General features: G+C 40.9%; 1 protein-coding gene across 2 annotated transcripts in view; it reads right to left on the bottom strand.

Moving 5' to 3' along the window:
- Positions 1-16,736, bottom strand: part of CD44 (CD44 molecule (Indian blood group)) — a 284,952-nt gene that overhangs the window by 57,208 nt on the left and 211,008 nt on the right. For both annotated transcript variants that reach the window (XM_044082648.1, XM_044082649.1), the window contains exon 5: positions 7,124-7,546. In XM_044082648.1, the coding sequence (XP_043938583.1) occupies positions 7,124-7,546 (423 nt within the window). The remainder of the gene's footprint in view (positions 1-7,123; positions 7,547-16,736) is intronic.

The following is a 16,736-nucleotide window of genomic DNA, read 5'->3' as shown; positions in this document are numbered from 1 at the left end:
AGAAGAGGGGAGGTTCTGTGTTATAATGTGCTGATATGGCTGAGGCGTGAATTTTGATGGAGAAGAAAGGCAGGCCCTTGTGAAGCATCTCAGTTAAGTATTGTAAAATCTGAGGTAAATTGGGCACTGCTGTGCTCATCCTTTGAGACTGGTTCCAGGCACAGAATCTTTTCCATTTTTCAGCATAAGATTGTCCAGTACTAGGCCTCCTTGCCTCTAAAATGATATCCATCACTGGTTTACTGAGGGATGGTAAAGGAGAGATTATGTAATTAGCCAGGCTGCTAGGTTCAGTGTTTGAAGCTGAGGGTGCAGAATCTGGTTCTCCTGCTGAGAGAACAGGGTAGGAGTCTAGGGCAGGTGCCATGGGGCCAACAGTGACACACTGCACAAGAGGGGGTACCAGTGTTGGAGTGGCCAGTCTGGTGCAATCAAAATCGTCCTTGGTTTGTCTTGTTTGATCTTTAGTAGTACTTTGGAGAGCAGAGGCAGAGGAGGAAAGGCATAAACTGCAGGACAGAGCCTCCATTTTCCAAGCTTGTCTGTGGGGAGTCCTTATGCAACATTTGTCCAATTGATATTTCTGGGGGAGGCAAACAGGTCTATATCTCGGCTCCCCCATTTGCTTGTCAACATGTAGAAAATCCTTGGTTCTAGTTTCCACTCATGTGGGTCCATGAGGTTTCTGCTTAGTCCATATGGCAGAGTATTTAGTTTTCCTGGCAGGAGTTGAGCTTGTAGATGCACTTTGTGGCTCAAGGCTGTGTTCCACAATGCCATGGCTAGTCTTCAGAGGGGGTAAGAATGTGTACCCTCCTGCATGTTTATGTACCACATAACAGTGGTGCTGTCCGTCTTTACCATTAATTGTCCTGGAAGAACGTGGTCCTTGAAGGCTGTCGGAGCATTCTGTACAGCTAACATTTCTTTTTGATTGATATGCAGGTGCATTTGACTTGGGTTCCATTTGCCCTGAATGCATGTCCCTGCCAGGTGAGCCTCCCATGCATAGTCTGATGCATCTGTTGTTAGGTTTGGGTGGCAGGGGGTAGTGTGAATGGTAGTCCCTTGTTTTGGTGGCAGGCCTCTGCCCCCCCAAAGGAACTCTAAGAATAAGCAAGGAATGATAGGAATCATTGCTTCTAGATCCTGAGAATGTTGATATCATAGGCTTTTTAGATACCATTGTAGTTATCTCATATGAAGACTTGCATATGGAATTAGAAGAATGCAGGAGGCCATGAACCCCAAGGCTTGTAGTATTTGCCTTGCAGATAGCAGGGTTTTTGTGGCCACTTGTTTGAAGTAGGTTGTCAAAGGAATTTGTTTCTCTGGTGAGAGGAAAGCCATATGGGAAATTGTATTCAAGCTTGCTCCCAGGAATATAATTTGTTGACAGGGTACCAGGTATAATTTTTTGTCATTTATGGTGTACTCCAGACAAGTTAGCACTCTTTGTACAAAGGCCAGATGATTCAAAAGTATGTCCTGGCTTTCTGCCTGAATTAGAAAATCATCCAGGTATGGGTATATTTGAATATTTCTTTGCCTGCAAAATGCAATGACTGGAGCTAGGCACTTTGTGAATACCCTGGGCGCAGTAGATAAGCCAAAGGGCAGTGCAGAGAACTGATAGTGTGTGTAGCCTGCTTTGAAGTGTAGGTATCTTCTGCAAGATTCCCTGATTGGGATGTGCAGGTATGCTTCCTTTAAATCTAGTGTTGCCAACCAGGCATCTTTGCCTAGCATAGGAAGCAACTGGTGAAGAGTCAGCATCTTGAATTTTGGAATCACCAAAAAGGTGTTTAGAGTAGACAGGTCCAGGATAGGACACCATGAATTGTCTTTTCTGGGTACCAGGAAAAGTCTCGAGTAGAAACCTTGTCCCTTTTCCTCTTCTGGTACCAACTGAATAGCCCCTATGATAAAGAGAAAAAGAACTTGCTTTTGGGCCTCTGCCCACTGATTTAGGGGTAGATCTGGCCACCCACTTGGTGTTGGTAATGTGTGGAAGTGAAATCTGTATCCCTGGGACACTATATTTAAAACCCATTTGTCCTGGGTAATGAGTTTCCAGTTCTTTGCATGAACAGCAATCTTTCTCCCCAAAGGGGTGGTCAGTTGAGAAATGCTTGGAAGTTTTAAAAAGAAGTCATTGAGACAGTTTACCATAGGGGGAGTTTTATTACTCCCAGATTTGGAAGTAGAGGCACCCCACTGCTTAGTCCTCTGTGTACCCTGGGACTGAAGCCTGGGTGCTCTGCTGGATCTGGGTTTGGACTGAGAAGGTCTGGAAGAGGCAGGAAAGGACCAGTTCTTGGAAGGCCAATGCCTACTAAAGCTTGGAGGTTGTACTTGTAAGAAATCTTTAACAGTTTGCATAGATTTAGCTTTTTCCTCCATTTTTTAAGAACTTCTTCAGCCTTGTTGCCAAACAGGTGGTCCTGATTTAAGGGAGCATCCAGTAATTTTGCTTTAACATGATCTGGCAAGGATTGCTCCTTAAGCCAAGCATGCTTTCTAAGTACAGACCCAGTTACAGCAGCCCGGGAAGATGCCTCTAGTGAATCAAAACCACACTGCAAATTATGTTTTCCAACTTGTTCAGCTGAATGCAGTAAATCCTGTAAATCCTTATTTTCAGCACAATCAGGAATCAACATCATTTTCTATTTAAGCAATCCAATAATATGCTGCTGATGCATTAACATATGAAACTGGCAGTTTAAGGCCATAATGGCCAAAGTTGCAGAAATGTATACCTTCTTACCTCATCTAGCCAGCGCCCTGGAGTCTCTATCAGAGGGGGTAGAATTTTTGGCAGTAGTAGCTTTAATGCCCTTGGGTCCCTGTGAAATGGTCTCAGGATCCGCAGTAGGATTTTTGAAAAGGAACTTGTGAGAGGCAGGGACCCTGTAATATCTATCAGGTTTTCTGGGAGCAGGAGGTAAAGAGTCAGGGGCCAAGCTAGACTCCAAAAAGGCATCATCAACAATGTCTAGTACAGGAGGTATGGCCAAAGGCCTGTGTTGGGGCAGGAGCAAGAAATCCCTAAGCCTCTTTTTAGAATCAGAGAAATCCTGACTTTCCCAATGAAAATGCTTCCTGAGGGTATGTAAGGTTTCACCAAAAAGAGAAATCCTCTAGGGGGGGAGCAGAGGCAATAAAGTCCTCAGCATCAGATTCCTCATAAGAAGATAAGGGTAAATCCTGGTCATCAGAGGAAACAGAAAATTCAGAATCCAGGCCAGAAGTATCATAAGCAAAACTCAGTTCTGGGTCTCTTAGAGGGGGAAGGTTGGCTTCCCCTGATTAAAGTAATAAGGTCTTCAGCCATTCTTATCATTTGCTTTTTAGGCATACAGGCCTGACCATGCAGTCTGGGTGTCAGTTTTCTATGCATGGCTCGAGTTTTAGGCATTGATGAAGAAGATGGCATCGGTTTAAAACGCAAGTCAGTAGGCCTGAATACACCCTCAGAAGCCAGTGCCTGCACAGCGGCTCCGGACCCATCCAAGGTAGAGACATCTGCAGGTTCCACAGTTGAAGCATCTCCCGGCAAACCGGACTCCAAATGGGTCTCAGTAGAGGCCTGCGAATCTGAAGTAGCAGGTATCAAGGGCAGCGAAAGCGCCTCACTGAGTACTGGCGAACTGGCGACTTGCTTAGGAGAAGCGTTGTCGGCAGCTTTGGACCTAGGCGGCCTGTCTCTTTATCTTTGCATTTTTTCAGAATGTAGGTAGTCGGATGGCTTACCAAAGACACAAGAGGATAATTGAACCGAGCACCAAAATATTTAGAGGCGAAAATATATTGACAGCAGATAGTTTGTGGTTTAAATAAGGCACAAAACTGACAGCGAGGTACATCGTGGTCAGGGCCTAGGCAAGGAGTACAGTACGAATGAAATCTTTATGAGGTATTTGCTTTCCACAAGAAATGCAATTATTTACTTTTACTGACATTGGTTTAGAGCAAGAAAAAGTTTCCCCAATGGGGTACTGAGCTTTTAGTTGAAGACTTCAGTTCTGAAACTCGAAAACGAACATTTCAGGAGTCGGCCGACTGGCACTTGCGAAATGCTTCTGCTTCAGGCACCGCACGGCAAGAAAGACTGATGTAATAGTGTTGGCTGCATGTTTTATACCCCTGATGACCTGACATCATGGAAGAAGAGACAGCAACTGACGCAGGACCCAAGACTTTGTTAATCAGGCCGAATGAGGGCTACTGCAAGCAGATAACCCAAATGTGATGACTGTAACAGTGAAACATGAAGAACATCTGTAAAAACAAACCCCCCGACCCAGTTTTTGTAATTCATTGAATATGTAGGGTAAGGTTGACAACTGCTACATTCAGGTACAGAACCGTGAGTTATGGTGTTCTATACTAAATATAAAGTTTCAGTTGTTGTAAATCATTCAAGATAATCTATTAATGACCTATGAAAAAAAGACCTACAGGATCTATATGCACAACAGTGGCTGAAGCCCACCCATGATCATCAGGCTTTGTACAAGGCACCACTGGTCGCAAGAATAATCTAATTCAACATAGTCTGCCCAAAACAGAGCAAGAAAGATCCAAACTTATCTCAATACTTTATTAACCAGACCACTAGAATAAATGGTGTGGTGTGTAGTACACAACTGCTTTCACTTAACAGTAACTTTCACAATGAAAATCTTGTGTGTGTATATATATATATATATATATATATATATATATATATATATATATATATATATATATATATATATATATATATATATATATATATATATATATATACATACATATACACATACACACACAGACACACACACACACACACGCACACACATGCACACACATGCACACACACATACACGCACACAAACTATTACATTTGTTGATCGTGTGTTAGGTCAGCAGCTGCTTAACCGACCGCATATATTCGACTATGCAGCTGATCAACAGTTGTGTAAGATCGCACAGTTCCCGGGGAAGGGAAATTTGTCCTTACCCTGTCCTTGTTCGATCTTGTAATTTGTATATATAATTAAATTGGGTGTGTGGGCATGTCCCCCTGCAAAAAAAAAGATATTTCTGATAATTTTTTTTTTAAATGCAAAATTTGCTTGCATCGAGTCTTTTTCCTGGCATATATGTACTAGTGTTTCAATTAAGTTGTTTTTGACCTTTTGCAGTTGATTTTGTTAGTCGACCTTGGGTGTTTAAGATTTAGTGTAGCACTTCTCGTATGTGTTATTGGTCAACATCCATTTAGTCTACCAGCGGCACATCAACAGGTGTACAAGAGTGCAAACATTTTTGGGGTTGGGTAATATGCACTTTCTCCAACTTTGTGCAGTTTCAGAGATGGTATGTAGTGATGTTTTTTGTAGTGTTTTTTTTTTAACTACTGCATGTGCAGAGGTTGTTTCTTAGTCCATGTATAGTAGCATTTGTGTCATCAACCTTACACAGTTAATATATTGAAAGTCGACATTTTGTTTAGACTAATTTTAGGAATTCCATAAATATATATATATATATATATATATATATATATATATATATGTATGCACACACACATTATATATACATATTATACATAATATATATCTTTACGAATCTATATATATATATATATATATATATATATATATATATATATATACACACACACACACAAACACACACACATAACATATACATATAACAATACTCCTACCCTTGCATGCAGCAGAGTTACAAAAAAAGAAATGCTTAACAGGCAAATGAAAATGGATGCAACACAAGGCCCTGTGCTAGCCAGAATTAAGTAACCTATCCAGTCACTAGTCACAGCTCTGTAAAGGAGTTCATATCTTAAAAATATTAACTAAAGCCAAACCAATATTAATTGAATACAGTTATAATGGTACTAGACCTGATACCTCTAACTGGTAATACACTCGTGTGTGCTTCCCACAAAACTGCTGTTCAAGTATGGACAAGTGGAAAGGTCACCCATGCAAAAAATCTTGCAAAAAGAATTAAAATAAAATAAAAATTCTGTTAGCATGGGTTCACTGAATAAAATAAAAATTCTGTTAGTATGGGTTCACTGCTAGCTTCTATACAAGGGGGACAGAAGACTTTTCTGAATAACTCAATAGCCTAATCCAGGACAGCTACTCTACATAGCCCAGGGGTGCAACTGTGATTACCGAAACAACTGTCACATCTGGAGGTGTCTAAGGTGTTGCATTACCTGGCATGCAAAGGGAGCCTATTCCATAAGAAGGGGATGTGTTTAGTTAAATATCTAAAATACTCTTCCCCCTTGGAGATAGAACCATGAACCCCTGAAGAGTGAGATGTCTATTCCAATACCAATGTTTCCTCCTATAGATAAGCTCAGTTCATAGTTAACTGAACAAATAAAAGCGTAGTTTCTCACTGATACAGTACTGCAGCTTTGCCAAGTATTCCAGCACAACATTTACCTCCTCATTATGTTTTAACAACTTTAGGATATGAAGGTTTATATTTCCTTTATCTAGTATGCCATCTGAAAAATCATTATCATCAAACTGATAACTATGATCTGCCAGCACAGCAGAAAGCGAGACTGTGCAGCCTTTAAGATCGCTTTGTCGCAAATTAAGTTTGTGGGTAAATACTAGGAGCTGCGGGATTCTCTCACGCTCCATCACCGACATGCTGTTCGACTGATAATGGATCACACATAAAAGTAACACAAAGGGATGTAAAGTTGTACAGTCGGTATATTGACTTATCTTTAGCATTGGTCAGCAATCCTTATATGTTATCCCAGGAGAAGGAGGGAGTTAAATCTCTAGTTTTGGGACAGAAAAGGGTGGTCTCAGAAAGATCAACCCACAAAGTTATTACTGCAACAGTGAAACACGATGAAATTAATCTCATGCGGGTTTGAGATCTAGTAAGTTGTCAATGAATCAAAGCCCATGTCTTCAAAGCTAAATTACCATTCCAATATAGCAGTAACTTTGTTTTTTCTCAATCATCCAAGTACTGAAATTCCAACATAGACAACACAGAATAACAACAATGGCCATCAATCTTAAAAAAGCAACTCATGTTTCAAAAGAGATTACAGTGCAACACTTACGTATGTTTCGTCCAGACTTAACATTTTTGCTGTTACCATCCACTGTTCCATTTTCTGTACCAGCTGAAATAACTGGAGACCGATCCCCATTATCACTGTCACTGTCTGAAACTGTAGTACTTGAAGACCATTTATCTAAAAATTCTGAATGCCATGTACTTGACCCCTGATTTCCACTGTCATCCTGAGTTGATGAAGATGCAGTAGTTGTTGACTGCTTTTTACTGTCATCAAGTTCATCACCTTCAGGAGGCATAACGGGAAATGGGGTTCCATAACTTGTAGCATTTTCATCAGAAGGTAACAGCGTTGTAGGGGTGTCATCTACATTATCCTCATTCCCATGATGAGGATCGCTCTCTTCTGGTGATACAGTACTGTAAGTTACAGTCTCATTTACAGCCGTGTCCTCCTTAACAGGACCTGTTGTAAAGGAGTCAAAAAACAAAAGGAGAAGAAAACAGAATTATTTTTTCAGAGGAGTATGCAAGAACAAAACAAACAGCAGTAACACAGGAAGGCTTACCTTAGGCAATCCAATAACATTACAAAAATATTTATGAATGAGTCAAATGAAACAATAATGCACGAGCTGTGTCTTGACCATCATATAATGAAAATGTTCAGAGGTATGATTAATAACAGACATACAGATAACATACAGGAAATTAAACTTATAGAATTATCACTGCTTATACAGTAGCAAGCAACTCTTGATAATATACAATACAGATTATACATCATTAAAGTATAACAAAGTCGTTTATATAGATGCTATGCTAATATATATTCAGGGATGGAGCAGATATATCACCTGCTTATGTCGGCTGCAGAGACTTGCAATTCTAACGTCTATGTGCTGCTTTGTAAAGCAGGGCATGCAGTCCATAGCCAGCACAGTATAAGGCATTATAGCAGTGAATGCATATGCACACCATCTTCCAAGTGGATTACATGGCAGATGTACCAAGCCACAGTGAGATCTAAAAACCCATCAGCTTTCTATAACGTTTCAACAAGCAGAGACAAGGCAGTTCAGTCTCCTGTTTCTTTTCCCAGAACCAATGTTCATCTCCGGTAAGTGTAGGTGGACACAACTTCTTATGAAAACACAACACATGTATACACTGGAGTGGGATACCTTAGCCAGGCACATAGCTTCAAATGATTGTCAGTCTTTTCATAAGCAGAATATGTGGTCAGCTGCTGTGTGAGAAATTACCTTACAGAATTATAAGTTGCAATCTATTAAGTAAGGATATATATTCCCATTTTCAGCTTGCAGTGCACATTTGTTATCTGCCATTTTAGTCTCCTTACCAGCACTGCTATGCAACTTTTATCTGAGAACTTAAATTTCCAGTTCTGGCAGCATGCCTTTAACATGCTAGGTTACAGTATGTTTTATTCACTGTTTTCTTTCCTTGTATGCTTTTTAAATCAGTAGATGGGTTCATCTAATGTCTGCTCTTATCATAATGTGAGCCAAAGGGAAAAGAGACCTCTGACATCATGCATAAAACAGATAAAGAGCAATGCAAGGCAGCCACTCTGGTGGAGTAGATGGATAAAGCCCTGACAATGGCCCAGCCAACCTAGATTGATTAGCAGCTCAGGCAACTGATGGAACAGGAAGGAAGGGGTTGATGTGCCTGTCCCAGGTGGAAGGGCACTCACTGATATGCTCCCTAATGGCAGGTATGGTACAAAGTGGGGAACTGCCCTCAAATATAATCAATGAGCATGAGGGGGTGCAAAAAGAGAGCAGGTGAGGCATAAATAAAAAATCTCGCCCACCACCCAGACAGAAACACTGATGAGCATTTCCCCCAGGATGCCTTTAGCATCCACGACTTGCCCCAACAAACTGGAGTAAATCTAGTAGGGGGGTATGAGAGTAGCTGGCAGACTCAGTGTCAACACCAGGCACTGGGGTCTTAGAGGAAACAAAAAATATATATATATATATATATATATATAGTCGAGGCATATGTTATGCAGTGAAACATTTCACTGTGGCGCATTTGGTTAGGGACACATGGCTAAAGTGACATTCAGCTGCAGGGAAATATGGCTGTTGTGAATTCTCAGTGGACAAAGAGAAGAATGTGGTGCCATGCCCATAAGTTCAATAACCAAATGCACAGGAGGAAAATAATGCCCATGGACCCCAAGGGAACATGAGAATGCAGGCTGTATGGCAGGCCTGCAGCAGGCTGGCCAGTGGGCATGTCAGTGGCATTAAAAATGCAGTGATCGATGGACAGTGCCTTTATAACTGCTGTGTGTTTACCATTACTCCATTTACAGTCTCTAAGGAATATTACATAAAATGCATTACTGGAGCATAAATGTGACTATAGTCGCATGCAGGATATTCTCCATGCTGTAGCACACTTCTATATGTTGTAGTTACACAAGCAAGTACTGTACATTGTACACAACACCCATTACTACTTCTGCACTTGGATACTAAATCTGAGGACATTGCAGGGTGTGGTTTTCTTTGCCCACATGGAATTTGCAACGGTCATATTTCTCTGCAGCTGAATGTTACTTCAGCCATGTGTCCACAACCGGGGAAATGTCTCACTGCCTAGGTGCCTGAACCCAATACAGACATCTTCTGTCCAGGAGGGACATGGGCTCCACCCCATAAGTGAATCTGCAGTCACCCACCCATTAATCTAGATTGCATTTGAAGAGGGTCAGGGAGGGTCTCTGTTTCACCTAAAATTGAAAGCTTGTTATAGAGAAGTGGCAGTGTGTGAGAGATGTTTCTCTCCAGCATGACTTGTTCAAGTCAGAGGATAGGTTAAGATCCCTAGAATGAGTGATCCTCATTCAATTTGATTTACGAATGTGTAACATTTCCGTCCTTAAACCTCTGTGACTCAAAAATATGTGACTCACAAAAGTACCGTGCATACAGACAAAACTAATGGTTAACATTTTGCCAAACTGTTAATTTAACAGTTTGGTAATAGCATAACTTAAATCACAGTTACTTACCCATGCTAATCCAGCATAATTAAAGCTAGAATCCAAAGTGATGCAACTGCCACCCCCCATTAATATTAACTCTATAAATATAGCTGTGTATGCTTAGTCTTCCACATTCAGAAGCAATTTTTAAATCATTTTATTTGTAAATTGGTATGAAAAAACCTTAGTTTTTATATAAAAAGTGTTTGCATGTTTAAAGATGCACGCAAGCACACTTTTATGCAGAAACCAATGGTCGTTTTATGCCTTTAAACAAGATTTTTAAAACAGAATCAGAAGTACAAAATCAACATGGTGTTACAGCACTCAAGATTCTTGAAGGCCGGGGGGGTGGTGTGGCCAAAATGAGCAGTGAGTAACAGCAGATTTTATCAGCTCCACTAAGACAACTACTATAACCTGGAATTTTTGGCTTCTATCTTTAAAACTGGAATTTATGTTTAGCAAAATTCTAAAGGACTACATCCTCTACAATTATTTCTAAAAAAAAAAAGATTTGAAGAGGGCAGATTTTCCAGTCAAATACTCTCTTGGAAATATTCTACTCATCTGAAATCTTCACCATTAGCTTTTCAAAAACCAGCAGTCAGGACTCCATCCTCAAAACGGAAATGCAAACCTTATTAACCAACCTACATGATTTAACAATTAAAATTGACAAAACAGACTCAAAAATTGACAACTTCAAAGAAAAAAGTTCTAAACAGATGGACTTATTACATGAAGACTTGCAACAACAAAAGACTTAGATTGCTGGTACAGACGAAGCACTTAACGACATGGATTGCCGAATAAAAGTGAAAATAACATAGAATTCCTTCTTAAACAAAACACTTGACTCCAAACCAAACTGGATGATCTGGAAAATAGATCACATTGTAATAATATTAGGATCTTTGGGCTACCTCTAAACATCGAGGGCAATAACATGGTAAACTTTTTAACATCTTGGCTACCAAAAACTCTAGACCTACCAGAAGCTTTATCATTTGGTATAGAAAGAGCCCAAAGGTCCTTATCTACTGCTAATACAAATAAGAAAATTCTCAAATCTGTGACTGTTACATTCTTGTCTTCATCTGATAAAGAAATGGTTCTTAAACCTACGTGGGCGAAGGCACCAATAAAAGTTAATGAGGCAGTAATACGCTTTCACAATGATTATTCTTCCATGGCAATAGCAAAAAGAAAAATCTTCTTACCACTAATTAAAGAACTTAAAAAAAGCGCAGTTGAAAACACACTTTTTGTTTCCTGCCAAACTAAAGATTTTTCTACCAGACGGTCCCAAGATATTTGAAGACTTGGACTCTGCCCTGGTTTATATCAAAAATCATAACACTCTTGAAAAAATAGAAGAGATGGAATGGGCAAGCCCATCTCTCAAGAGAATGGCAACCGGTTCATCTTAGAAATCTTCAGATAAACAAAAAAGTCTAAAAAATAATTGTAATTTTTACAGCACAGCTCGCACTATCTTTTCCTTCGTTATAGCATATTAACATGTTAAAAGCTTAAAAAAAGCTACCTTATTTATTTATTTTATATTTGTTTGCCGGGAAAGTCCAACTGGACGCAAGCCCTTTTTCAATAGAGGCCAGGGGAGAAAAGCTCCACATCTAACACAGATTAAAATAAAGTACAATTTTACAGGTACAGAAGAAAAACACTATACATTTTACATCAATAAAACTGGGATAATACTATAAGTTGTTCAACAACTAAAAGTAGGACAAAATGGTACAATATACAGTTAGAGAAAATAAACAGCGTCAACGGTACAATAAAAATAACATTCATTATGATAGTATTATAATAAAGTATACACCAAGTGTCTCTACTTAGAGAAGAAGCTAGAACTGTTGAGAGGGAGAGAGGAACGAGACTCACATGTTGAAAAGGGGAGCAGAATGAAGAATGAGACTTGCAAGATTAAGAGAAGTCTACTTCCTGATAAAAGGAAGGAGTGTTTACCGTGGGTGAGCAAGAAGGAGATGTAGTTAGACTAGCCTGAGGAGTCACAGTTGCAAATCCAATTAGCTTGTAGGTGTGTTTTTAAAGATGTCATACTGAGCTAAGGATGTTGGGGCTGATATATTTGTGGGCAGAGTGTTCCATTTTCATAGTTATAAAATGTGAGATTGGTTCCAGGCACAGAATCTTTTCCATTTTTCAGCATAAGATTTTCTAGTACTAAGCCTCTTTTCCTCCAAAATGACATCAGACACTTGTTTACTGAGGGATGGTAACAGAGACATTAGGTAATTCGTCAGGCTGCCAGGTTCAGGGTTTGAAGCTGGGGGTACAAGATTCTGGTTCTCCTGCTGAGACAGCAGGGTAGGGGTCTGAGGTAGGTGCCATGGGGCCAGCTGGGACACACTGCGCAAGATGGGGTACCAGTGTTGGTGTGCCCAGTCCGGTGCAATCAGAATCATCCTTGGTTTGTCCTGTTTGATCTTTAGTAGCACTTTGGAGAGGAGAGGCAGAGGAGGAAAGGCATAAACTGATATATTTTTCCAGCTGAAGGACAGAGCATCCACTTTCCAAGCTTGTTTGTGGGGAGTCCTTGCGCAGAATTTGTCCAATTGGCAGTTCTGGGGGGAGGCAAACAAGTCTATATCCGTGATCCCCCATTTGTTGATAAACATATTGAAAATCTTTGGTTTCAGTTTCCACTCGTGTGGGTCCATGAGAATTCTGCTTAGTTCATCTGCCAGTGTATTTAGTTTTCCTGGCAGGAATTGAGCCTGTAGATGCACTTGGTAGCTAAAGGCTGTGTCTCACAGAGCCATGGCTAGTCTGCAGAGGGGGTAAGAATGGGTACCTCCCCTGCTTGTATATGTACCACATTAATAGTGGTGTTGTCCATCTTTACTATTAATTGTCTTGGAAGAATGTGGTCCTTGAAGGCTGTCAGAGCATTTTGTACAGCTAACATTTCTTTTTGATTGATGCAGGTGCATTTGACTTGGATTCCATTTGCTCTGAATGCACTTCCCTGCCAGGTGAGCCCCCCCATGCATAGTCTGATGAATCTGTTGTTAGGGTTTGGGCGGCAGGGTGTAGAGTGAATGGTAGTCCCTTGTTTTGGTGCCAGGCCTCTGCCCACCAAAGAAATTCTAACTGTAGGCAAGGTATGATAGGAATCATTGCTTCTAGATCCTGAGAATGTTGACAACATAGGTTTTTTAGATACCACTGTAGTTTCCTCATATGCAGTGTTGCATATGAAATTCGTAGAATGCAGGAGGCCATGAACCCCAAGGCTTGCAGTATTTGCCTTGCAGACAGCAGGGTTTTTTGGCCACTAGTTTGAAGTAAGTTGTGAAATGAATTTGTTTCTCTGCCATGAGGAAAGCCATCTGGGAAGTTGTGTTCATGCTTGCTCTCAGGAATATAATTTGTTGACAGGGTACCAGATGTGATTTATTTTCGTTTATGGTGTACCCCAGACAAGTTAACACCTTTTGTACAAATGCCAGATTATTCAGAAGTATTTCCTAGCTTTCTGTCTGAATTAGACAATCGTCCAGGTATGGGTATATCTGAATATTTCTTTGCCTGCAAAATGCAATAACTGGAGCTAGGCACACTTTGTGAATACCCTGGGCACAGTAGAGAAGCCAAAGGGCAGTGCAGAGAACTGATAAAGCATGCAGCCTGCTTTGAAGCATAGGTATTTTCTGCAAGATTCCCTGATTGGGATGTGCAGGTAGGCTTCCTTTAAATCCACTGTTGCCAAACAAGCATCTTTGTCTATCATGGGAAGCAACTGGTGAAGAGTTAGCATCTTCAATTTTGGAATCACCAAAAAGGTGTTTAGTATAGACAGGTCCAGGATAGGATGCCATGAGTTGTCTTTTCTGGGTACCAGGAAAAGTCTTGAGTAGAAACCTTGTCCTTTTTCCTCTTCTGGTACAGTCTGAATAGCCTTTAATCTTAAGTGAGCGAGTACTTGCTTTTGAGCCTCTGCCCACTGCTTTGGGGGTAGATCTGGCCAACCGTTTGGGGTTGGTAGAGTGTGGAAGTGAAATATGTATCCTTGGGAAACTATGTTTAAAACCCATTTGTCCTGGGTAATGACTTCCCGGTTTTTTGCTTGCAGAGCAATCTTTCCCCCTAAAGAGGCAGTCAGTTTTGAAGTGCTTGGAAGTTTTAAAGTTAAGTCATTGAGACAGCTTACCATAGGGGGAGTCTTACTACTCCCTGATTTGGAAGTGGGAGCTCCCCACTACTTAGTCCTGTGTGTACCCTGGGGCTGAAGCCTGGGTGTTCTGCTGTTTCTGGGTTTGAACTGAGAAGGCCTGGATGAGGCAGGAAAGGACCAATTTGTTTGAGGGCCAATGCCTACTAAATCTAGGAGGCTGCACTTGTAAGAAATCTTTAACAGTTTGCATAGATTTAGCTTTTTCCTCCATCTTTTTAAGAACTTCTTCTACTTTTTTGCCAAACAGGCAGTCCTGATTTAAGGGAGCATCCAGCAAATTAGTTTTAACATGATCTGGCAAAGATTGCTCCTTAAGCCAAGTATGCCTTCTAAGCACAGACCCGGTGACAGCAGCCCTGCAAGATGCTTCTAGTGAATCAAAACTACATTACAAAGTATGTTTTCCAACCTGTTCAGCAGAATGCATTAAATCCTGTAAATCCTTATTTTCAGCACAATCAGGAATCAACAGCATTAAGCAATCCAATAATATGCTGCTGATACTTTAACATATGAAACTGGCAATTTAGGGCTCTGATGGCCAAGGTTGCAGAGGTGTATACCTTCTTACCCAATCTATCCAGGGCCCTGGAATCTCTATAGGATTTTTTGGCAGTAGTAGCCTTAATGCCCTTGGGTCCCTGTGAAATGGTCGCAGGGTCCGCAGTAGGGTTTTTAAAAAGGAACTTATAAGAATCAGGAACCCTGTAATATCTATCAGGTTTTCTGGGAGAAGGAGGTAAAGAGTCAGGGGCCAAGTTAGATTTCGAAAAGGCATCGTCAATGTCCAGCACAGGAGGGATAGCTAAAGGCCTGTGTTGGGGCAGGAGTAAGAAATCTCTAAGCCTCTTTTTAGAATCAGAGTAGTCCTGGCTTTCCCAGTGAAAATGTTCCCTAAGAGTATGCAAGGTTTCATCAAAAGCAAAATCCTCTGGGGGTGAAGCAGAAGGAATAGAGTCCTCTGCATCAGAATCCTCATAGGCTGATAAGGGTAAATCCTGGTCATCAGAGGAGACAGAAATTTCAGAATCTTGGTCAGAAGTATCATAAGCAAATTCAGTCATAGGTCTCTTAGAGGAGGAAGGTTGGCTTCCCCTGATTAAAGTAACAAAGTCTTTTTATCATTTGTTTTTTAGGCAAAGAGGCTTGACCATGCAGTCTGCACATCAGTTTCCTAAGCATGGTTCAAGTTTTAGGCCTAGAAGAAGAGGATGGCATCAGTTTAATATGCAAGTCAGTAGGCCTGAATACACCTTCAGAAGCTGGTGCCTGCACAGTGGCTCCGGACCCATCAAAGGTAGAGACATCTGCAGATTCCACAGTTGAAACATCTCGCGGCATACCGGACTCCGAATGGGTCTCAGTAGAGCCCTGCGAATCTAAAGTAGTGGGTATTAGGGGCTGCGAAAGCACATCACTGAGTACCGGCGAACTGGCAACTAGCTTAGGAGAAGCGTCGTTGGCAGCTTTGGACCTAGGCAGCCTCTCTCTGTCTTTATCTTTGCGTTGTTTCGGAATGTCGGTAGTCAGGTGGCTTACCAAAGACGTATCTGGATAACTGAACCGAGCATCAAAATATTTAGAAGCGAAAATGTACTGACGATGAATAGTTGTGGTTTAAATAAGGCACAAAACCGACAGCGAGGTATGTCGTAGTCGGGGCCTAGGTAAGGAATACAGTACGAATGAAGATCTTTATGAGGTATTTGCTTTCCACAAGAAATACAATTACTGACTTTTACTGACATCGGTTTAGAGCAAGAAAAAGTTTCCCCAACAGGGTACTTAGCTTTAGTTGAAGACTTCGGTTCTGAAACTCCAAAATGAAAATTTCAGGAGTCGGCCGACCAGCACTTGCGAACTGCTTCTGCTTCGGGCACAGCACGGCAATAAAGACTGATGTAATGGCGTTGGCTGCATGCTTTATACCCCTGATTACCTGACATCACAGAAGATGAGAGAGCAACTGACGGAGGACCCAAGACTTTGATAATCAGGCTGACTGAGGGCTACTGCAAGCAGATAACCCAAATGTGATGACTGCAACAGTGAAACACGAAGATCATCAGGATTGAGGCTATAAGGAAAGATGTTTATGTGTAGGACAGACTGGGTGATGGAAGGGGTCGATGTAATGGTGTGTAGTAGAGGTGGCATGATGAGGTAGATTGTTATGATATGAAGTAATGTGTCCAAGGAATACAAGGATGGCCAGTAGTATTGACTCTGTACAAATATTTAGGTGGAGCATGTTAATGAAGTAAATGTAGTAGTAGTCTAAGCTATTTTTAATCTTATTTAGGTTGTAGTAGGGTGTGGTATTAGCTAATATTGGTTTTAATGGCAGATATTGACAGTGTGGCTACTGCTTTTGTCAGTGTTATGTTAATGTTCAAGGAG

This window comes from Protopterus annectens, chromosome 9.part0, assembly GCF_019279795.1.
Source record: "Protopterus annectens isolate FY-2018-M chromosome 9.part0, PAN1.0, whole genome shotgun sequence".
NCBI classification, from domain to species: Eukaryota; Metazoa; Chordata; order Ceratodontiformes; family Protopteridae; genus Protopterus; species Protopterus annectens.
The sequence above is the reverse complement of the archived record's forward strand: the minus strand, read 5'-3'. Positions and strand labels throughout refer to the sequence as shown.